General features: G+C 53.9%; 1 protein-coding gene across 4 annotated transcripts in view; it reads left to right on the top strand.

The window, feature by feature from the left end:
- AJAP1 (adherens junctions associated protein 1) overlaps positions 1-23,006 on the top strand; it is a 136,233-nt gene that overhangs the window by 44,617 nt on the left and 68,610 nt on the right. For all 4 annotated transcript variants that reach the window (XM_070474188.1, XM_070474187.1, XM_020877086.2 and 1 more), the window contains one exon: positions 19,375-20,192. In XM_070474188.1, the coding sequence (XP_070330289.1) occupies positions 19,379-20,192 (814 nt within the window). In that variant the 5' untranslated portion in view covers positions 19,375-19,378. The remainder of the gene's footprint in view (positions 1-19,374; positions 20,193-23,006) is intronic.

Below are 23,006 nucleotides of genomic sequence, written 5' to 3' on the forward strand. Positions count from 1 at the left end.
GGAAAGTATTTGATTTTTAGAGCCATGACCATAGTGAGGATGTGGGTAGAGGGCTTGAAAACTTCATGAGATCTTTGTGGGCAGTCACCATGTAGTGCAATCCTGGGGGCATTTAGAGAAGCCATGGATGGTTTTTGCAATTTCCCAGGATCATCTCTTGTCTCAGCTGAAAATTCAGAAATAGGCTCTCCTTAAGCCCCACACAGAAAAGTATAGAAACATGGGCACTCCCTCCATTGGCCTCAACATACCAATCTAGCCATAACATTGTGTCCAGTGTGAGGTCAACCCGCGTGGGCACAACCTGGTAGGCAGCCTCTGGACTGGGGCTGGAACCCCTGGGTTTTACGTGCTGGATGTGAGGTCCTGGTTTTCTTTTTGATTGGAAATAAAAGTGCCTGACAGCTTGTCTGCTTTCATCATCGGATGGTGGGGGTCAAGGTTTATATGGTACCAGGTGGGGCCGGGAATGGACACAGTTCAAAGGGATGGTAGCAGGAGTTTCTGCCCTCCGTGACTAAGGCTTCTTTAAGAAACAGAGATGTTCACAAGGGAATTATGACCACTCGGGCCGTGGCTACGAAACCCTGAGCTGAATTATGTGGTGAACGTGGCTGTCACTTAGAGAAGGCAGAGCACCCATGACCTGGTGGTCAGTGCAGAGAATGGAAGACAGACGGACCCACAGATGGACCAACACAGGTGTCCATCCATCCATTCACCCATCCCACGTTTGTGTGTGGGGTGTTGCCAGGGAGACTGGGATACAGACCAGGGCAGAGCCCAGCGCCTCGGGGGCCCCCAGCCAGGAAAGGGGTGCAGCTTTAAGGGGCCATAGATATGGGCCGTGCCTCCCAGAAACTTTCTCTGGGTGCACCTTTCGGGGGACATAGGATGTCACTCAAGGCAGGCAGGAGCTGCAGTGAAGACGGGAAGAGGGCCGGGGGAAGAGGCATGCTGGATGGGGCCAAGACCGGCCTTGCGAGTCCCATAGGGTCAGATGTGGGATGTGGGGGGACCGTTTGGGGTCGATGGTGCCGGGCTCAGGGGTTGGCCGAGCCATAGGAGCATGCACGTGCACTCAGAGTGACCACAGGTGCGCAGTCAGAGGCGGTGTGGCGGCCCATCCCGTCTCTCCCAGGCTCCGGGGAGGTGATTCCTCCACTGTCTGGTCAGACCTCGGGCCATCTCAGTGGGCCCAGATATCAGCTGGGGCCTGGGAGGGTCCAACAGGGAGCTGGCCTGGCCGGGGTCTGTCAGCTCTTCGGTGCGCTGTGGGTCCAAAAAGAAAGGAGGAGGGAGGGAGGGAAGGAGGGAGATAGACAACAGACAGAGAGAGAGGTTGATGTCCTTAGGTGAAATGCAACATGTGAGAAATGTAAATATACATTCAAACATAGACTTATTTAGTGACAACACTCAAGGTGTAGCTTCTCACTAAAAAACAAACAAGTGATTAACTTGGAAATAGAATTCTGGGGAAAAAAAAAAAAAAGCCCTGATTCGATGTTTTCTCTCGTCGTTTTTCTCGCCGTGGAGATAATACACGTACTCGAATTGCATCAACTCACAAACTGCACAGACTCCCTGAGAGTATCATCACCCCCATGGATGGGGAGACCGAGTCCCAGAGGCACTGCAGGCCCCAAGGACCCCCACTCAGAGCAGGCGGGCAGGCAGCACACCCATCGAAGGAGAGACCCGTCGGGGCTCAGCCCAGGGGAGCTTAAGAGGCTCTTGATGAGTGGCGGGGAGGCGAGGTCCCCTCCTCTGTGACCATCTGTCTGTGGGGTGGGGGGACTCGGGCTCCTGGCTGACCTGGCATGCCGGCCCTCATCCAGGACACTCTCTGTTCCCAGTGGAATGTCCCGAGGCCATGAGAGGGAACAGGGTGTCCAGAGCAGCTCCTGGCAGAGCTCAGAGAGAGACGCCACCATCCTTCTACCCCAGAGAGGGTTCAGACACAATTACCGATAAATCAGAACAGTGCTCCCAGTATGAATTCAACTGATTGAGGCGGTTAAATCATTTGCCCTTGTCAAAGGGTGGCCCGATTAACAGCCAAACAAGCAATTTGATACACCTGAATTTCCTACTTTCTGAGCTGATAGCAGAGTGAGGGGAGCCTGGTGGAGCCCCCCGAGCGGGCAGAGGCTGGACTAGAGGCCCTGCCCACCCTCCCTGTGAAAGGTAGAGGGAATTTCTGGAGGATTTTATCCACACAGCAGCGTGAGGACCAGACCCTCCATTGCCCGAGACCCTCCAGTAGATTTCCGCTGGAAGGGGTGAACACGGGAAGCCTGGACCAGATGCAGGTTGAAGATGGGGTCCCGAGACCTGGGGCTTGGATTTGCTCCTTTAAGAATGGATGTGCCTGGAAGGCGCTTCCCTGGTGGCTTAGCCGTAAAGAATCAGCCTGCAATGCAGGAGACCCAGGTTCGATCCCTGGGTGGGGAAATCCCTTGGAGGAGGGGATGGCTCCCCACTCCCGTATTCTTGCCTGGAGAATCCCATGGACAGAGGAGCCTGGCGGGCTACAGTCCATAGGGTCACAAAGAGTCAGACACAATTGAAATGACTTAGACATATGCACATGCCTAGAGGAGTCTGGATTTCAGCCTTGAGATGCGATAGGGCTATGAGTGCCTGGAGTGAGCTTGAAGGACCATGTACTTTCCACTCCATGAAGAGCTAGGCTCCCGTGAAGGGCATCTGTGAAAGGTGGGGGAGGGGTGGAGAAGCATGCTGGAGGTCAGCATCGCTGGAGGGGATGGGAGCCCCCAGTGGAGACAGGTCAGAGAAGAGCTTTCTTTTTTCTCCCCTTCAAAGGGGAAGGGGGTACTTACTTCAGGTGGGCTGCCTGGCCCAGGGCAGCATCCCCAAGTTATAACACGAGACCTGCTCAGGTCCAGTGCATCCATGCAGACTTAATGGATATATATAATATTTCCTGCCTCCTGACAAGACAAACAAGACTCAGCCTTTCTTTGGAGGAGCATAGTCAAGGGTGGGGTTTCTCCACTGCCCATGCCAGACATGTGCCCAACTTCCTCAGGAGAACTGTGGAGGGGCTTCTCCCAGTGAGACTCTGCAGGAGGGTTTCCAGGTTCTAGCCCCCATCACTGATCCCTGGGCAGGGCTGGCCACTCCTCAGGGGTCTGGGATGCTGAACTGGGTCTGCAAAGGCATACAGAGCTTTCTTCCCTTCACGATATGTGTGACTTCTTGTATTAAAGACGGGGGCCCAGAGAGTGGCCATCAAAGCCTACATGGATGCTTCTTGTCCAGAGCTGCCCTGGGCTCCCCTAGGAGGCCCCTGGGAGTAGGAGCATCACTGTTGTTCTGTGTCTGCACCTCCAGGCCTGGTGGTTGCTGGATGCAGGCCTGGTTGAGAGGGGCAGGGTTCTCCCTGTTCATGGAGCATCTGCCCACGCTGGGTCCTAGATGACCTTGTTTCATTTACTCCTTGCCCCAAGGCATCCTGTCCATTTCACAGGTGAGAATGCTGACAGCTTAAACCCCTGCTCAAGGCCACACGGTCCACAGGAAGAGACAGGCCTTTGCAAGTTCTCTGGACATTTGAGGCCCTTGAACTGATTCTGGTGGAAGGGAAGTCCCCAGGGGGTATGGGCCCCGATCCTCTGCAGGGGGACACACCCTAGGGCTGGGAGAGTCCAGCTGTTCTTGGCAGCCATGCCTCCCTTCCCCATCCCTCTCAGGCTGGAGCTGGGCAGGGCCCCCAGCCACCTCCCTTGTCCCTCTCTGGGCATTAGGGCTTAGCTCCCAGAGTCTGTGGGTGATGCAGTTCAGTCAGCAGGGACTGGGGCTGTGGGTGGGCAGCCTGGGTTTCCCATCTCAGGAGGTCTGTCCTCCACGTTATCAAGGCAACAGGCAATCGTAGGAACAACAGCACTGGTGCTCCTGGGGGCCAGCTCTGCACCCGTCACTGCATCTCCTCTCCACCACCACCTCCCCAAGGGTTAGAGGTTGTCCTTGTCAACAGAAGAGGGTGGGCATGTTGTCTGTTTGTTTCCAGATCCCCAGAGCCCATCACTGTAGCTGTTTGATCAACATTTGTGCAGTAATTGGATTAAAACAACAATTAGGAAGCAAAGTGTTGTCAATATTAAATAAGAATCAGGTTCAATAAGCATCCACCTTAGGCTGCAGTTTTCCTCCCTCGTCCCAGCTCTGGGAGTTTGGCGGGGCTGGATGCCTCTTCCAGTTCCCAGGGGAAAGCATCTGAGCAAACCCAAGAAGCCTCTGTGATGCTACCAGGATGTGGAGACACACGTAATGGGATGGGGGTGGGAGGAGAGGCAGTGGCCACCAGTATCATGGGCAGGCGCTGGGGGAGAGGGAACTTCAGAGGAAACCTGGGAGAGAGAAAGGTGGGGGTGGGAGGTAGTCATGGATGGCTTCCTGGAGGTGGTGAGGAGGGGATAAAGGCTAAAGCACACCTTCCTTGGAAGTGCCAGAGCTACCATCCCCACTGGCTGTAAAGGAGCCCTTCCTTCCACAAGTGAGGCTGACCACAAGTGCGCTGGGCACCGAGAAGCTGAGAGAGAGAGTTGCCTACCTGTGTTAGGTTCCTGGGCCACAGGGCACATGTGATCAGGGCAGGAATGTTTGTCAAGACTTGGGGGTGCCATTTGCATCTTCTAGGTGGAGGATGGCAAAGCCCCCAGGTGTCCTGCAATGTCGAGGACAGCCCCCCCACGCCCCCCCCCCCACCGGCCCCAAAGAATGGGCCAACCCAGATGTCCATGTGTGGAGGCTGAGGCTGAGAACCCCAGTGTGGGAGGGAGGGAGGCATGGATGGAACTGCTATTCAGAGTGGGGATGGTGGGGAAGGAGCAGGGGGCTCTGAGGGCAGAATTCTGACTGTGCTACGTGGTAAGCGGTGGTGCCCCATGGCTGTGCTGATGGCAGGGGTTTTGCAGGGCCCAGGTTGAGTTCTGCTGTGAGCTGGCTGTGAGGGTGGTCAGACCCGGGATGGGAGGGCTGAGTCTGGACCGGTAAGGTGGGGTCGTGCTTGTGAGTGAGCCCTGCAGGGACAGTATCTGGAGCTATGGTGCCGGGTCCCAGGTGAGAGTGATGACGGGGACCTGCAGCAGTCACTGAGCCCTGAGCCCCCCTGGTGGGAGCAGTAAGAGAGAGAGCTCCCTGTCCTCGTCAGCTGAGGTGCCTTAACAGCTACCGCAGACCTTTGTCCTCTCCCGATCCTGGAGACCAGAGTCCAAGATCAAGGTGTGGGCGGGGCTGGATTTGCCTAAGGCCTCTCTCCTTGGCGTGCAGATGACTGTCCTCTTGTGTTTCTACATGGTCATCCCCTTGTGTGTGTCTGTGTCCTGGTCTCTTCTCTTATAGCACACGAGTCATAGAGAATTAGGATCCCACATCTATAAGTCATTTTACCTTAATTACCTCTGTAGAGACCTCACCTCCAAACAGTCACTTTCTGAGATACTGGGGGTCATGACAATGTATGAATTTGGGGGGACACGGCACAGTCTGTAGCAGAGCCTCAGAGGGAGGGAAGGTTGACCCCAAGAGGAGGCATTGCTTGGGGGGATGCTGCTCTCAGAACTGCTGAGGGTTTATGCCTGATGACCCCCCAGCTCATCCCCCAGGTCTGATGCTCAGCTCCGCTGGGCTCCTTCGAGAAGAATTTCCCATGTTTTGTCCCCAGGTCAGTGGTGGCCATCCCATCAGCTTTACGCCAAATTGTGTTGTAGCCAAGCTCTGGACACCCCACTTGCAGACTCAGGTGACATGGTGCCCAGGATGGTGGGCTTCATGGCATGGCCACTGGAGGGGATGCAGGGTGAACCAGAAGTGGAATGGCTGCAGATGTGTGGGCACCTGTATCCATGTGTCCATGTGTGACCATGTGTGTGTGCACGTGTAGTCCAGGCTCGTGCAAGGGAGCACCTCTCGTGGGTTGGATGGGTCCAGAATCCCCGCAGGATAGCTGGAGGGGTAAGGCGGAAGTGCCCCAGGGAGGCTGTCTGCCTGAGCCCCTACCCCAGACCCGCTCAGTGCTCTTTGTAGTGAGTTCCCCGTCAGTGTTTGTATTCAAGCTGAGGCTGGAAAGCCATGGATGGTGGTGGTTAGAGCACAGATGTCCATCAGGCAGGATGTCCCCTGGCACTGTCTGGCTGGCTGGTGGCTGGGCCCTCCTCACTCTGTACGCAGGTCCCAACATGAGATGGGACCAGGTAGCCAAAAAGTGGGATTGCGTCCTGTAGGCGGGTGTCTGGTCCCCCAAGCATCTTGCTGACATCTCTGAAACATCCATCCCCTCATTGGTAATGTGGGATGAGTGGAGTTGCCTCTCTCAGAGGGTGTGGATGGAGTAAACAGGCAGGCCAAATGGGACCTGGGGGACTGGTCAGGCAAGCGCTCGGCTCCTATTTGTCTGGTGTCTTTCCCAGCACTTGAGGGCACCATTCCCCGGTCCTGTGGGACTCATGCCAGGCCCCCCTCCCACCTCGACTGGGGATAAGTGTGTTGGGATGTCAGCAGCAAAGCCTCTGTCCTCCTCACGTCCCCCTGACAGTGACATGGGAACTTGCAGTCATAGAAACAGAACGGTGACCTACATTGTAGGATTTGCACAGATGACTTCACGGACTTCCGGCTATGCCAGTTTGTTTTCAAGTTAGCACTTTCTTTCTCTCCCTCGTGGACACTATGGTATTAGATGGACCAAGGAGGAGCCCCTGACCCCTCCCTGCTCCTCAGATCCCCACTCCACAGGAGCCCTGTTCCCGTGGAGGCCTCTGTGTGGCCCCTCAACCACCTGCAAAGGCCCCATTTCATCTCAGCCTTATTTACACTCAAGTGCGAAAGACTGAGGTCAGTCATGTGGTTGCAGCTGGGTGCGGAGACGGCTGCCTCTGGGCTTCCATGCTCCCAGGTCCCCTTAGGTGGGCTGAGTCTACTTTTCACTGTGAGAGGAGGATCCTCCTTTCCCCCCCACCTGGAATCTGCCCATCACAGACTCAGGAGGACCTTCAAGGTCATCTGCCTTCCCTCCACCCCAGTTGGCTATAGGGGCTTCTCCCCTTGTGCCTGATGAATGGTCATCCTTCTTTTGTACGATGCTCCTGGTCCAACACTGGTGCCACCCATGAGATTCGGAACCTCCCCAGGTTCCTCTGCAATTTTACCTCCTTCATGTCACTTACTGTGAGCTCTTCAACTAGCGACTTTGTCTTCCTCATGGTTTATCTTGATATTCAGGGACCCACCATGGTCAGCCACACTGAGCCCCTCTGAGCAGAGGCTCCAACTTTCCCTAAGGGATGGTCCCACGTGCCCTAGGGGTTGGGGTTGGCCTGGAGACCAGTGGAGAGAACTAGAGGGTCGCAGCCTAAGCTGGTCCTTGGGTTCCTCCGGCCGTCCACCCTTTTTGTTGCTGGACACAGAGATACTCTGCCTTCACCGCCCGTAGCCTGAGTCCAGCCTCCTCTTCAATCCTAAGCAGGAGTGTAGCTGGGCCCTTTCCCTGGAGTCCTGCCAGTGTCTCGTCATTGTCAGCCTCTCTCGCACAAAGTGGGCACATGAACACCTCGGGAGATGGTGCACAGGGGAGGTGGAGTGACCTGCCCCAGGTTATACACCTGGTGAGCTGGTGATGGAGCTGGGCTTGCAGCCCAAGTCCGCCTGGCCCCCAAGCTTTCCCTCAGCTTTTTCACTCTTCCTTCCTCGTGCCCCACCCTCGCCACCTCCACCCGTCATCCTTTTCCTGTCTCTGCAAGTCCCACGGCAGCTCTGCTTCTGTGACTCTGAGAGGCAGAGACGCCTCCACTGTTCGCCCTTGTCACTCCTGGTTGGCTTATAAAGTACCAGGCACCTGTACTGGACTTCATAAACACAACGTAACAGTGGCAACAAAGCTGAAATAGATATTTCCCATGAGGACAGAGAAACTTCACTGGGTACTGTGGAAGCTGACATCATTTATTCTTCTGAGTCCACTCTTCAGGGACAAGACCAACATTAAGGAGCCATCTATTACCAGGAGCAGCGTCTGGTACTCAGAATGTTCTCCACGGGGAACACATGTGTTCCCCAGTGCCAGAGAGGTGATGGGACGGTTTTCCAAACCTGAAACCCTGGAGGAATGCATCCTTCCCAGAACCGGCTTCCCTCCGGGCTGAATATTTACCTCCTTCAGCGTCAGCTGCTTTCAGTTGTATTTTTAAGAGTCTTCTTTCCAGAGAAAAACACAGCTACTATTTTTGTGCTTTTCTTTCTTCTGCAAGATGAGAGTAACAGCCGTTCTTCTCGGAGGGTTACCGTGCGAACGGCATGAGACAATTCGTGTTGAGCGCTGAGCCCAGAGCCCCACGTGGAGTTGGTGCTGGGTCTGCGTGGGTGATGGTTCTGGGGCCCGCCCCGCCCTTTCTGTCCTCGATCAGCTCTGTTCAGTGCAGTTTTCCATAAATATGCATCTGTGCCGTGGTCCTTATCTCTTCACATGATTGCATAAGAACTTTCTTGTGAGCATCTTTCCAGCCTGATGGCCCTGACACGTGGTACCCGGGACCCCTGTGGTGAAGGGTCACTGTCCCACAGCATCCCTCCCCCCGCAACCCCATCTTATGAAGTGTCAGTCACTCAGTCATGTCCTACTCTTTGCGACTCCATGGACTGTAGCCCGCCAGGCTGCTCTGTCCGTGGGATTCTCCAGGCAAGAATACTGGAGTGGGTTGCCTTCTCCAGGGGAGAAGATCCTCTTCTCCAGGGGATCTCCCCAACCCAGGGGTCAAACCTGAGTCTCCTGCATTGCAGGCAGATTCTTTACCATTTGAGCCACCTGGGAAGTAGCATCCTTTGTCTCTTGTTAAAAATGGACATGAGATAGAATTAAACTGAGCCCTGGGGAGGAGCAGGGCTTCCCACGTGGCTCAGTGGTAAAGAATCCGTCTGCCAATGCAGGAGATGCAGGAGACACAAGAGTTGCGGGTTCGATCCCCCCGGTCGGGCAGAGCTCCCAGAGAAGGAAATTGCAACCTGCTCCAGAAATCTTGAATGTAAAATCCCATGGACAGAAGAGCCTGTCAGGCTACATACAGTCCATGGGGTCGCAAAGAGTCTGACACTACTGAGCGACTGGGCACATGGGTGAAAAGCAGGCAGTGTTCCCCAGCTGTCAACCCTGGATGCCTGGGGAGTGTCCCAGAAATGTTACGGTGCTGGGCTCCCTCCCCAAAGATCCTGGTTGGTGAGTCTGCTGTGTTGGGACTGGAGCTCAGAGTTTTGTAACCATCCTTTCTCCCAATCGTATGGTTCTCATGTGAAGCCCAGGCTCAGAACCACTACCAGGGGTTTGGAGAATTGACTTTGCCCTTCCTGGGTCTTCTAGGGTTTGTTCTGAGTTGGCTTTGGTGGTGGGGAAGGTTTACCAGACATCAGATTCACCTCCAGCTCCTATTCAGGTTTGCCTTTGCCCTGAGAGAGATGGAGAAGATAGGCTTCACCAGTGGAGTGACCAGCTCGTGACAGGGGCCCGTCTCAGACCTTTGCTTCCTTCCTGCAGAGGAAGCCCGGGAGAATGGCCCAGGGTACCTGGCAAGACGGGCTGGCAGATCCAGGGAGGCTGCTCAGCTGCTGGTCACATCCTGGGTGCTGCCCAGACAGGGCGCTGACCCCGTGCTGGTGGGACAGTAGCTGAGCCGAGGGGACTGACCAGGGGGCACTTGGTGGGGCCACCTTTCTCGGATGGCCTGCCTGCTGTCCACTGCACAACGGCTGCAGGAGGGCAGTGGGGGCCTGGCCGCAGCAGCAGGGGCTGTAGCATGAGCCACACAGAAGCCCTGCTCCCCAGTCCCAGGGAGAGAGCGTCCCGCCCACAGGGCTCCCCACCCACCGCTTGTCACCACTTCACTCCTCCGGAATGCTTGCGGGCACGTTGCCCAGGCAACCAGAATGCCAGCACGTTGCTATCCTTCAGTCTCCTCCGAGCACCTGCGAAGCCTGTCGAGCAAAAGCCCCCATGCCTCAGAGTTCTGTAGACGCCCTGCTCTGGAGCACCCAGGGAAGGAAGATGGGTTCCTGGGTGCTGTCCCCAGCCATGGGGGGGGGGAGTGGTGGGACCACGTCTGGGAGCCGAGCCTGAAGTACTCACCATGGGGTCCCTGTGACACTTTGTGGTGTGGGTACCCGTGTTCACCCCATTTGACAGGTGGGGAAACTGTCAGAGGTTCCACACATGGCCCACGCTCACACAGCTAGGAGGCTGGAAGTCAGGTCACCAGCCCTGAGCCCCTGTGTCAGCACCGCATCAGGCCACTTCTGGAGCTCCAGGGCTTTGTGATGGGGGCCTGTACTGTGCATGTGAAATGTCCTGCAGCCTCCCTGGCCTCTGCCCACTGGATGCCAGTAGCAGTGCCTCCCTCCCTAGCTGCTGGCACCCAGGAACATCTCCAGACCTTGCAGAACATCCTGTGGGGGCGTGACTCCCCTGGGGAGACGCATTGATGGCATGAATGCACCAAGCTATCTGGACAGCATCCCTGACACGCAAGGGCTTGTTATCTTTCGTGAGAGCTTGTGAAATGATTCCCTGGAACCCGCAGGGCCCTGATGGCTGGATAAGGTTGGGGGTAGGGGTGTGGAGTCCCACCTGCCCAGGCCCGGCACCCACCCATGCACCTCCCTATGGGTGGAGCCTCCGTGCAGATGGTCCAGGGACTAGAGTTGCCATGGTTACAGCTCATCGTGAGTTTGTTCTTGCTCTACTTCTTCTAGTGTGTCCCCGGTCCCACAGGTCTAGGGCTGTTGGGACCTAGTTTCTGAGCACAGAGATCATGAGTCCCGGAGTCCTGGACTCATGGTGACCCCAGCCAGGCAGGCCCCTTCATTTCTGGGTCTCCTGTTGTCCACACCTGGGTAATGATGGTTTGGGATGAGAGCCCCTACACACAGATGCTCCAGGACAAAGGGTCTGTCAAGAGACTGGTTTTCCTGTGCTTCACTCACTGTGAGGCACCCAGGAGTGGGAGGGTGCCAAGTGGAGGGTGCTGAGAGGCCCGCAGACCCCAGGACTGATCCCACTCTCCAGGGAAGGAGAGTAGCCAGAGATGTCCTGTCGCCTGTTGTGTTGGAGGTTTCTTTCCAGAGCTGCTCCCTCTCTGTGTCAGACACTGTGTGTGCACCCGACATCCACAGGGGCCATGCAGTACAAAAGCTTAGGCACCCTGAGTGCCTTTCCTAAAGAGAGGGAGACTTTAATCCCCGAGTCCTGGGGCCGAGCATGGAGCAGCTCAAACAGGACATCACGGTGACATGGGGCTGGGAGCATTGTTTGAATGAATCAAGGCTGCATTTGTTACCTTAGGAAAACTGAACCAGTGACCCTTTCCAGAAGAGAGCGTGTGTTCCCTTCTGGAGCTGGTATGGAGGGGTGGAGGTTGAGGCACCCGTGTCCATGAGCAGGGAGTGTGGGTCTCTGCTCCAGAAAAATAGCTAGAAGCCACTGCACTGTCCTGTTGCTATTGGGGATCCAGGGAACACAGGGTGGAAGGGGGCCCCTCGAGTGCATCTGGGCACCAGAGCGTCCCGTATGGAGGGGGGAGATGGACATATCCTGGTGCTGAAAGTCCTTGTCCCACTTTCTCCAGGTCAGAGAACTGGGGGCAACACTGAATCGGGATGACACATCTTTTCCTGCACTGGGTACCAAGCTCTCCCTCCTCACCTGCAACCGATGATGCTGCTTCCTAATGGGACGTATGCTCCACCAGGAGGAGAGGGTGCTGAGTCCACCTGGAGTTTCACTTTGCCCGATGGTCAGCATTGAGCATGGCCACCCTCTCCCCTCTGTCCCAGCCTTGAGATCTGGGACATGACCTCAGAAGGCTCACTACCACCTCCATCCACCCCAGACCCCAAGCCTGCGCTCCGTGGGCTCTGGTCTTTTTCGAAGAACAGAAACATGCCATCAGGTTCTGGGAGAGGGCAGCTCTAAATGTCCTGAGAGAGAATCTCATGACTTGTTCCTCCCAAGCCTCCCTCCAGCTCCCTGAGGGGGAGATCCCATGGCTGGGCACCCCGACTCCTTCCTGCCAGTCCACACCCCCAAAGCATGTAGAATGTAGGTTTGAAAGGAAGAGAGAGTTCTGCCTGTCACCACTGTCCTCTCTGTTTGGGACAGTGATTTCCTCAGATTTGTCCCTTTCCACAGAGTATTAATAAGCAGAGACATCACTTTGCTGACAAAACTCTGTATGGTCAAAGCTATGTTTTTTTCCTGTAGTCATGTATGGATGTGAGAGTTGGACCATAAAGAAGGCTGAGTGCTGAAGAATTGATGCTTCCAAATTGTGATGTTGGAGAAGACTCTTGAGAGTCCCTTGGACCTCAAGGAAATCAAACCAGTCAATCCTCAAGGAAATCAGTCCTGAATATTCATTGGAAGAACTGATGAAGCTGAAGCTCTAAAACTTTGGCCACCTGATGCGAAGAGCTGACTCATTGGAAAAGACCCTGATGCAGGGAAATATTGAAATATTTGGAATAACATGGAAATAATGAAGGCAGGAAGAGAAGGGGGCAACAGAGGACGAGATGGTTGGATGGCATCACTGACTCAATGGGTGTGAGTTTGAGCAAACTCCAGGAGATAGCAAAAGACAGGGAAGCCTGGTGTGCTGCAGTCCAAGAAGTTGCAAAGAGTCGGACAGGACTTAGCAACTGAGCAGCAACATGGCTTGGCTGCCAAATGGATGAGGTTTGAAGAGTTAAAAACAAAGTGGGTTTCCTCCCTCGAGGGTTTGCTGTGCTTGGGGTCCTGCTTCCTGAGATGAGCATGTGGAAAGGGGGCAGTCATCACTTTTCAGTGGAGACTCCTGGCAGACAGGATGTCACCGGGGGCTGAGGTCATCAGCAGTGGTGGGTTGTGCTGACAGCAGGTGCCCCCTATGTCACGTGGTGAGGAGCCTGCTGCAGTTCTGTGGTTCCTCCCAAGAACCCATCAGCCCAGTCCAGCCTTGAGAGAAACACTAGACAAATCCCAGTAGAGGACCGTCCTACAAACCACCTGACCCATCCTGCTCGAAACTTTCAAGGTCGTCCAGAGAAAGTGAGGCTGAGCATCCATCACAGTCTAGAGGAGCTTGAGGAAATGTGATACTAATGTCATGTGGGGGCCTGAGTGGGATCCTGAAAGAGAAAACTGGTGAAACCCTAATACAGCATGGACTTTGGTTCCTGGTCACGGGACCGTGTGTTCTGTTTTGACAGATTCATGTTGGTGATGTAGGATGTTCTCATCGAGGACTCTGGGGCACTACACAGGAGCTCTCTTTGCCCTTGTGCAATTTTCTGTGAATCTAAAACTGCTCTAAAAGCTACCATATGACTCTGCAATCCCATTCCTGGGTGTGTACCAGAGGAAAACATGATCCAAAAGGATACATGCACACCAGTGTTCATTGCAGCACTGTTTATGATGGCCAAGACATGGAAGCAATCTAAATGTCCATCGACAGAGGAATGGATAAAGAAGATGTGGTCCATATATACAATGGAATATTACTCAGCCATTCAAAAGAATGAAATGATACCACTTGTAACAACATGGATGGACCTAAAGAGTGTCATGTGAGTGAAGTAAGTCAGACAGAGAAGAAGAAATATATGATATCCCCTTTATGTGGAATCTGAAATGATACAAATGAACTTATTTACAAAACAGAAACAGAGTCACAGACTTGGAGAAGGAACTTACATTTCAGGGAGGGGGACGGACAGCGGGGGTGGGGGAGGGGTAATTAGGGGATTTGGGATGGACATGTGCACACTGCTATATTTAAAATGTGTAATCAACAAGGACCTACTGTATAGCACAGGGAACTCGGCTATGTATTATGTTGCAGCCTGGATGGGAGGGGAGTTTTGGGGAGAATGGATACATGTATATGTATGGCTGAGTCCATTTGCTGTTCGCCTGAAGCTATCACAGCATTGTTAATTGGCTATACTCCAATACAAAATAAAAGCTTTCTTAAAATTTAAAAAAGATGAAACTGCTCTAAAAAGCTTATTTAAACAAACAAACCAACAAGTGGTGTGGAATGGAGAGGCGTCTGCGCGCAGGGTCATGCTGAAAGTGGGGCAGGTAGACTGAACAGGGGTCCCAGGTGAAGAGATGCTCAAGTCTGCAGGGGGTTGGGGGTGTCCACTTAGGAACACAGACTCCCCCAGAGCCAACTCTGTGCTGGAGGAAGCCCATCTGTGTCTGTCGCACATGTGTCTTCGGAGTCATTTCAGGTTGTACCCTGTCAATTATTGATCACAGACGCATGGTTCTCCTTAGAAGCTATGGAGTCCTCCATGCCACTGCTCCAACCATGTCAAATAGGATGGAACCTGGGGCCTGTGAAGTGAAAGCAACAAGCCCACGCTCAGGCCAGCCTCAAACAGAATGATTCCTACTGTGACTTGTCCCTCAAACCAACTGATGATGAGCGCAAGAGCAGACATGGAAGGTGGGGGTCTCCCTCAGTCATCTGGTGCTGAGATTGCACACGGGGTGCTGGTCACTGCCTGTGGCAGGGCTGGGACAGGCTGGACACCCACCTGACACCTCTAGGGTCCTGTCCCATCCTGCAGATTGTGGTATGGCCTCTGAGCTGTGCAGAGTCAGGGCTCCTGTGTGAACTTGTGGTCCAGCCTCGGTGCTTGAGCAAGTGGAAGCCAGCTGCTCACAGGAGGCACCCTTGCAGACGCCTCTCTCGAGAAAAGTGCACCCTTAAATGGCAGAGACGTCTTTGTCTCCCTTAATTGACAGTGATTTTCTTCAGTGAAGAAAATATACAGAAGGTATCGAATTGAATCTCAATTTGCTGAATCTTATTAAACCGTTCTTGGGGAAAAAAATTTCAATAAAATTTAAAAGGGAGAGAAGCAAAAAGCCTGCAAACTAGAAAGTAAAGTGAGATGGAGCCGTAGTTTCGATTTTGGAGCAGTCAGGTGGGGGTGGTGGAGTGTTTGTTCTTCATTTGAAAGTCTGGGCTGGGATGCTACCGCGGGGGAGCCGTCTGTCATGGAGTGTAGATAGGCAGCCGGACATTCAGGCAAGGATCATGAGGACAAACCTGAAGTCTCAGCCGCAAGTTTATTGCCAAGGCCACCTCCAACCCCAGCATCCTTTCTTTCCTCCTGCCGAGCAGGTCTAGGCCTCAGTGCAGTGTCCCCCAAGCCTGTCTACTCACTACCCTGGCACACATCACCTCTTCAGATCCAGGCTACACACCCTCAAATCCACTCCTTTAAGGTGTAGATGTCAGTAGTTTTAATATATTCACAAGTTTGCACAACTGTTGCCACTGTAATTCTGGAACATTCTTATCGCCCCTAAAAGAAATCCTGTAATCATTAGAGTTTAGATAGTAACTCCCAACCTCCCTGCCCCCAGCTCCTGGCAACCACCAGTCTACTTTCTGTCCCTATGGGATTGATTGATTCTGGGCATTTCATATAAATGGAATCATGCAACATGCAGCCTTTTGTAACTGACTTCTTTGTGATGCCTTCAAGGTCCATCCATGTGGTAACGTGTATCAGCGCTTATTTCCTTTTTAAAGAAAAAAATTCATTGGAGTGTAGTTGCTGTACAATGATCTTCCCAGGTAGTTCAGCTGGTAAATATTGTGTTATTTTCTACTTAGAGCAAAGCAAATCAACTGTGTATTTACATAGATCCCCTCTTTTTTGGATTCCCTTCCCAATTAGGTCACTATACAGTACTGAATAGAGTTCCCTGTGCTATACAGTCAGTTCTCCTTAGTTATCTCTTTTATTCATAGAATCAATGGTGTATATATGTCAATCTCAAATCTCCCAATTCATCCCACTCCCATACTTCTTTCCATTTTATGGACAATTAATGTTCCACTGTAGGTCTGGGCCATCTTTCTTTATCCACTCATCAGTTGATGGACACTGAGGCTGGCTCCCCTTTCCTCTGTTAGGAATAATACTGCTGTGAACATTCAGGTACACATTTTTGCTCCCAGGAGTGGAATTTCTGGGTCCAGTTGTAGCTCTTAGCCTTTGAGGAATGTCCAAACTGTTTAATGGCTGCACCATTTCACATTCTCACTAATGATGCATGAGACTTCCTGTCTCCCCACATCCCTGCCAACATTTGGGATTTTCTGTCTCTTTGCTTGTAGCCATCCATGTGGGGGTGAAGTGGTGGTATTTTGTAAGGGGTCTGTGGTGGCCCCAGAGTTTAGGGGAGCTGGCCCCACCTCTGCCTGCACTGTGACCTGACCTTGGTGTGTCACGCCAGCCCCGATGGTTAGTGGCATCCTCAGCAGTGTTACCAGCAGTCTCAGGCCCTCCCGCCCCCCGCAGATGTGTGGGGTCCTCGAGCATAGGCTGATGGCACTGCAGATGCCTTCCTGAATGACAGGATCTGTGAGTGGTGCTTCAAGAACCCCTTCATCATAACGTGGGTGTGGTATTGGGGGCTTCCCAGCCCTGTGCTGAGCATTGTCACAGCAGTGTTCCTGGGGTCCTGCCTGGTTTCAGGACCGGCTGAGGGATGAGGACAGAGGTTCACCTGCTGCCCCTCGCATGGTCCTTGCACACCTGGCTGAATCCCCTCATGCCAAGGTGCGTCTTCAGCCCAGCGTGTCCCCACACCAGTCCAGGAAGGTCCGGATAGCACACAGGGGCAGCAGGCCTGCTGATAAGAGCAGGGGGTTTGGGGCCTTTGACCCTTGTAAAGGGATGAGTGATGATGGGTCCCCTGTAAAGAGGCCACAGAATCGGCCGCTGACCTCCCTGTTGGAGGGCCTCTCTCTGTCCCCAGCCTGAGCCCTGCATTTCCTGGCTGCTGGGGGCAGGGGGCAGGGTTGGGTGGGTGGAGCCTCTGTCCTGACCCGTTCACCTGGCCTCTCGTTTTCCCTATGAACAAGTCCACCAGTTCAAAAAGAAAGAGACTGGACTGGAAGAGGAAAAATACATCCAGCTCTCCCTGCCATTGTGATGGCCTGGCTTTTCTACATAACATCTGGGTGGCATGGAAAAGAGGGGTTTCCATGGTAACCAATTACAGCTCATGATTGGTGGGAAATGGCAGAAATATCCTGCGTGTGAAGTTATGCTGGGCAGGCAGGCGCAGGCTCAGGGGCTGCTGTTTTAATTTCCTAGGGTGATACTTCTCCAGGTAGAGGTGGCAAGTGGGCTTGTGTATAGCTGCTCTTCATTCAGTCTGGTGAGGCCCGATGTGACTGCTACCTGGGCATGCCTGGTGAGGTCTGCAGGTACCTGGGGAGGCCTGAGGGTTCCTGGTCATACCTGGAGGGGCCTATTGGTGACTGGTGGTGCCTGGTGAAGTCTAAGGTTACAAGACGAGGCCTAGTGGTACCTGGTGGCACCTACTGAGGCCTGGTGGTACCTAAGAGGACCTGATTGTACCTGGTGAGACCTGGGGGCTCCTGGTACTATCTGGTGGAGTCTCGGGGTGCCTGATGGCATCTGGTGAGGCCTAGTGACACCTGGTAAGGTGGTGGTACTTGGTGGTGCCCAGTGATGACTGAGGTCACAAGATGAGGCATGGGGGTGCCTGGTGAGGCCTGGTGAAACCCAGGGATACCTTATAAGGCCTAGGGGTGTCTATGAGGCTGAGGGTGCTCAGCGCTGCCTTGTGGTGCCTGGGGGCGGTCAGTGGTATCCTCCAAGCTGATATCACACCTGCTGGAAGCAGTGTCTCACTTCCCTGGGGGCTGGACTTGTGTCTAGATGCACAGAGAGGTGGGAGAACCTGCGCTTCTAAACCTCCAGAGGCCGCCTGCGGCCACAGAGGGGCCTCCCTCTGTGACCTGAATCTCTTTGTGCGAGATGGTCCCTTCTTCGCCCTGGGCTGGCCACGCCGAGAAAGTGCACACCGGCAGCCTCTTGATGCGGAAACATTAGCATAATGAGCAGTTTCTAGTTTCTGCAGCCAAGCACTTTCTCGTTCTGATTAAAAAACCAAGGCCTTATTATTCTGGAATCTGTCCTTTTTGGCAATTAGCACTCATTAATACAAGTTTCTTTCTTTCAACACACGGGTGTCCGGGGGCATAGCACCTTCCTGGGTGTTGGCGAGCATAGGTCAGCCCCGGGCACAAGGACACCCTCATACTCACTCAGAGGCTGAATTAGTCCCTTTTAAAGTCCTATGACAGCCTGGCTAAGAAATGCTGTCCAACTCCGCTTCCATAGGCCTGGTTCCGAGCAGCGTTTGGGTTGGCAGCTCAGCTCACTGAACACACTCGCCCACCCCTGCCCATCCCTAAATTCTGGCTTTGTGTCAATTTTCAGATTTGACGTTGGTGATGAGCTCTGACTTTGAAGGGCACCTGTCCTCAGCCCTCGGTTATCTAACTAAGCAGGTGGGAGGGCCCAGGGGCTGGGTTCACCTGCCCTGCGTGTGGCCACATCCTGACCTGGCTCCATCCTGCCCGGGCCCAGCGCACGCTCAGCCCTGTGCCCTGGCTGAGGGGCGTGCCCTCCCCAGCCTCCCCACGCTGAGGAGGCAGAGGACAAGGTTTGCCAGGGCACCTGCCAGAGCAAGCACTTGGGTGGAGTTGGCACCTTGACGAACTTTCCTCTTCCGGGCAGCACATCTTCTGAGCAAGATCCAGAGGCAGCCACAAGTCAGCAGCTTTCCCCATGCACACATCATGGCATTTGAGGCCACAAGGCTGCTTTCAAATAGACACATCCGACTGAAATAGGAGGTGGAGGGGGTGGGGGGGCAGGGCACAGGGCCCAGCCAGAGCAGTAGGTGTGGGACTCTGTGCCCCACGGGAAGCCCCAAGGGCTGAAACCCCTATCCCTCCAGACCTCAGGACTGGCAGCTGCGGGCTTAGCATCACTCACGCTGGAGTGGGAACGTCTGTGACCCGGAGGGCCGTGCCGGGCCTTGGACGCGGTGTGTGGACACATTCCCGGCCCTGCTGTCCCCGCCCTGGTTCCCTCTTGGTACCTGTGTTTTATTCTGGGTCAAAGCAAAGTATGATGGAAGACCCCTGAGGCCATCATCTCTTTGGGGACTTTGGGAACTCAGTGTCCCTCCTGTAAGCGGATTCTTTGCCACCAGCTTGTCATCAGCTGGCCATGTATGGGAGAGCTCCTGGGAGGAGAAGTGGGTCCTGACGACTGAGGTTGGGCCTGTCCTTCTGCGATGCTAACAGAGCAGACATGAGTTGGCCTTTGAAGGGGACTTAATGAAGGGTTCCATTCCTCTTTGGAAGTTGGGATTAGTGCTCGTTACTAGGAGAGCATCTCCTTGACCTGGAGTGGGGGTGGAGAGAGCCTCCCGGTGGAGGCCCCCACTGACCCTCTTCTCTCTTTCCCACGCAGTTCCATGTTCATCCGCTGGCCCGGCTGCTCCCTAGGAAGCCATGCTTGGATCCTTATAGCCATGTTTCAGCTCGCCCTGGATCTGCCCGCGTGTGAGTCCCTGGGCCCGGGTCCCGAGTTCCGGCTACTGCCTCGGCCACCCCACCGGCCGCCTCGCTTGTGGAGTTTTAAGAGTGGACAGCCCGCCAGGATCCCTGCACCCGTGTGGAGCCCCCGGCCGCCCCGCGTGGAGCGCGGACACAGTCACGGACAGATGCCGAGTCCCCGGGCCCGACGGGCACACAGACCCAGGGACCAGGAGGCCACTCTGGGGCCCAAAGAGGGGCTGGCCAAGCCCCCAGCTGCTGCCAAATCCAGCCCTTCCCTGGGCTCCTCCCCCACCTCCTCCTCCTCTGCAGGGGCCAGTGGGGCCCCCACGGACCAGCAGGCCCTCCTGCGGCGGGGGAAGAGGCACCTACAGGGGCCCGCTTTCAACAGCTTTGACTTCCGGGGCAGCAGGCCCACCACGGAGACGGAGTTCATTGCCTGGGGTCCCACGGGGGAGGAGGAGGCCCTGGAATCCAACACATTCCCGGGCTTTTCCGGCCCCACCACGGTCTCCACCTTCCAAACACGGAAGACAACTGTGGCCTCTGCCACCACCACGGCCACAGCCGCCACAGCCCCCTCTGTGACACTGCAGACTCAAGGGGTCACTGAGCCCCTGGACCCCCGGAGTAGGATCCCGGTTGGGGTAAGCACAACGGAGCCTTCCACCAGTCCCAGCAGAGACAGTGGCCAAGACAGCCAGCCCCCGCGGGTTCTGGGGGAGACCTCAGGTATGCCCACCTCTTCTCTGGTTGGGTTTGGGTTGGGGGGTGCTTTGGGAGGGTGAGGCTTACAAGTGGTGCTGGGATTGTCCGTTTTCCAGCAGGAGCACCTAAAGCCATAGTACCTGAGGGAAAGACGAGGAACTTTGTGTCCATGACCTGCGCATGTCCATGTCCTGGCAAAGATGGGTTATGCTCTACGAGGAGGGGCCAGCCTCTTCCTGTGGATTAAGTGAGAAGGGAGAGGGTCTCTCCCTAGTAGTGACCTAAACGTGGGCATGTACCCACCCTGCCTGTGTAGGGGGTGTCTGAGCCCCACCAGACATGGGGCAGCATCTTCTCAAATGCCAGAACTTAGTCTCTTGGACCAGCCCGGAAGTCAGGTGTGAGCATATCTGCTGATGGAGGTAGGGTGTGTGGCATTTCAGGAACCTTCCAGGATGCACTCCTCTGGAGGGGCAACTACCAGACCCACTCAGAGTTAGGAACTACGTTAAACAGCAGGAGAGATGGAGGCCAGGTTATCAGGAGGAATTCCCTTCAGTGTTAGCTGAGGCTTTGCACATTGGCTCAGGTTCTGGGTTGTCTTGTCCCTGAAGTCAGGTTAGGAGGTGTTTGGAGGATGGAGATCAGATAGATGGCTTTGGTTCTTCTGCCTGTATCATTCTAGGTGAGTGCAGACAATTAGCATTTCTTGGTTTTGAATATACTGCATCATCATTCTTTTCTTTCTCAACTCCTCCAATTGCTTCAAAGGGAGTAGCCCTTGGAAATCTTTCCTTCTTTAGTAGCCCCCAGTATATACCTGGCTTCAGGCTGGCAAAGGGACAGCCCAGAATCCTGGACCCATTTGTTCCCACCCACTGCTAGCATCCTTGGCTTCTATGAGCAGGTCATGGCCCCAGGCCCCATCATGACTTTCAGGTTTAGTCTGGAACTGTCCATGCACTTTCTTGACCAGTAGCAGTATTTGCTAACTTGTAATACAGGACGCAAATTCCAGGGCATAAGCAGGAAGGGGATGGGGGCACTGTGCAGCCTCCCCCACCCCCAGCTTGCCTCTCCACTTCCTTGGGGTTTGGAGCTGACACGGGTCCTCTTCAGAACCCAGAGGACAGAGAGAATTGCTCCTCAGGGTCCCTGTGCAACCCGACTGCTACGCTATCCCTTGCATTCTGTGTGTGCATTAGATTTTGCACACTGGCTGGCAGGCAGGCTATGGTTGGTAGTTGGACAGGTTTCCATAGAGTGGGTGGCTTTTGTTCCATGACCTACTTCCTCCCTTCACCTGGACAAGAGAGCTGCAGTTTTTATTCTGAGCAATTCTTCCCTAGAGAGCACCATATCTATGGAAGCAAAGCCAAGCTCCATCTCAATGCTGGGGGCCATGGGCCAGGATGGAGGGATGGAGGCTGTGAGCTTGGGAGCATCATGGGTGAGGGTCTGCAGAACTGTGCTTCAGCCATCTCCCCTGTAGCCTCCTTCTGGAATCCACAGACACACAGAGCCTGCCATTCATTTCTGTGCCAGGCACCCAAGAGGCAGTTTACAAAGCATTAGTTTTTACCTCAATAAACTCCCAAGCCATCATCATAATAGAATTTAGTGGTGCATTCATTTATTGTCATCTCCCTGCCTACGTCACTTACTATATAGATGTGGATGAGAAAACAAGTTCCCATTTCTTCCAAATTACATTTGTTATTACTAAAGTTAAACGCCCGGGACACCATTATAAGGCTTAGCAAATTAATTCACAGTACATTGGATATTGCTAATCCAACTCGACAGATGCTTATCTTGGAAAAGATTTGTGGTTCTTCATAATATAATCTGGTGCTAGATTAATTTGTTTAGCACAACAAATTTAAATGGGGGAAAATAATGTGTGTTTGCTTTTAATGCAGAGAAATGCTCATTCTGGGAAGTGGTACTGGATGCTGAGGAGGGGCACCCCACCGTCCTCAGCTTCAAATTCAAGGCGAGAAAAGAGAGAACATGCAGAGATAATTCCCCTAACTGGGCTCCTTCATGCTCAACTTTCCTTCAAAAGTGACCCAAGCCCCAGAGCATCAAGAGCCCAAGCAGGGGTCCTAAGAATCCCCCTAGTGGTCAGATGCAGACCCAAGCCCCCCAAATCTTTGGAGTATGACCACTACTCACACTTCTTGGCCAGGATTTAAGGCAGCAAGAGTGGCCTTGGGGATCCCAGAGCAGTGGTCTGGGGGGCTGTGCAAGCTGTAGTGAGCAGTACCTGCTTCTAAGCTGCAGATCTGCTGAACATAGCTGGGTGATTCTGGGAAAGTTCTCTTCTCTCTTCACTATATTTTCTTCATCAGCATAATTAGACCTTCAAAATATCTCTCCTAAAAGGTTGCTGTGAGGCCTCCATAAATCAGCCCTGAGTACAAAACACGGTGCCTGGCAACCAAGAATCCTTCATCCGCACCAGTTGTTTTTATACCCAGCAGGAGTGACTCCAAGGAGAGGATTACAGATGTTGAGGACAAACAGGCCCAGACTTGCCCACTCACTGCACCCCAAGTCTGGAATTAAGGCTTTAAGAAGAGATACAAAGAATTTGCTAAGTCAATTCTGTTGTCCAAAGAAGTGTTTCTGGAATCAGACTTAGGGAGTTATTTTTAATAACCTTATTTATTTATTTTTGGCTGTGCTGGGTCTTTGTTACTGTGAGGGCTTTCTCTAGCTGCAGAGAATGGGGGCTAGTCTTCATTGCAATGCATGGGCTTCTCATTGTAGTGGCTTCTCTTTTTGTGGAGCACAGGCTCTAGAGCAAAGGCTGGGGATGGACTTAGTTGCTCT

The sequence above is a fragment of the Odocoileus virginianus genome, chromosome 11 (genome assembly GCF_023699985.2).
Source record: "Odocoileus virginianus isolate 20LAN1187 ecotype Illinois chromosome 11, Ovbor_1.2, whole genome shotgun sequence".
NCBI lineage: Eukaryota > Metazoa > Chordata > Mammalia > Artiodactyla > Cervidae > Odocoileus > Odocoileus virginianus.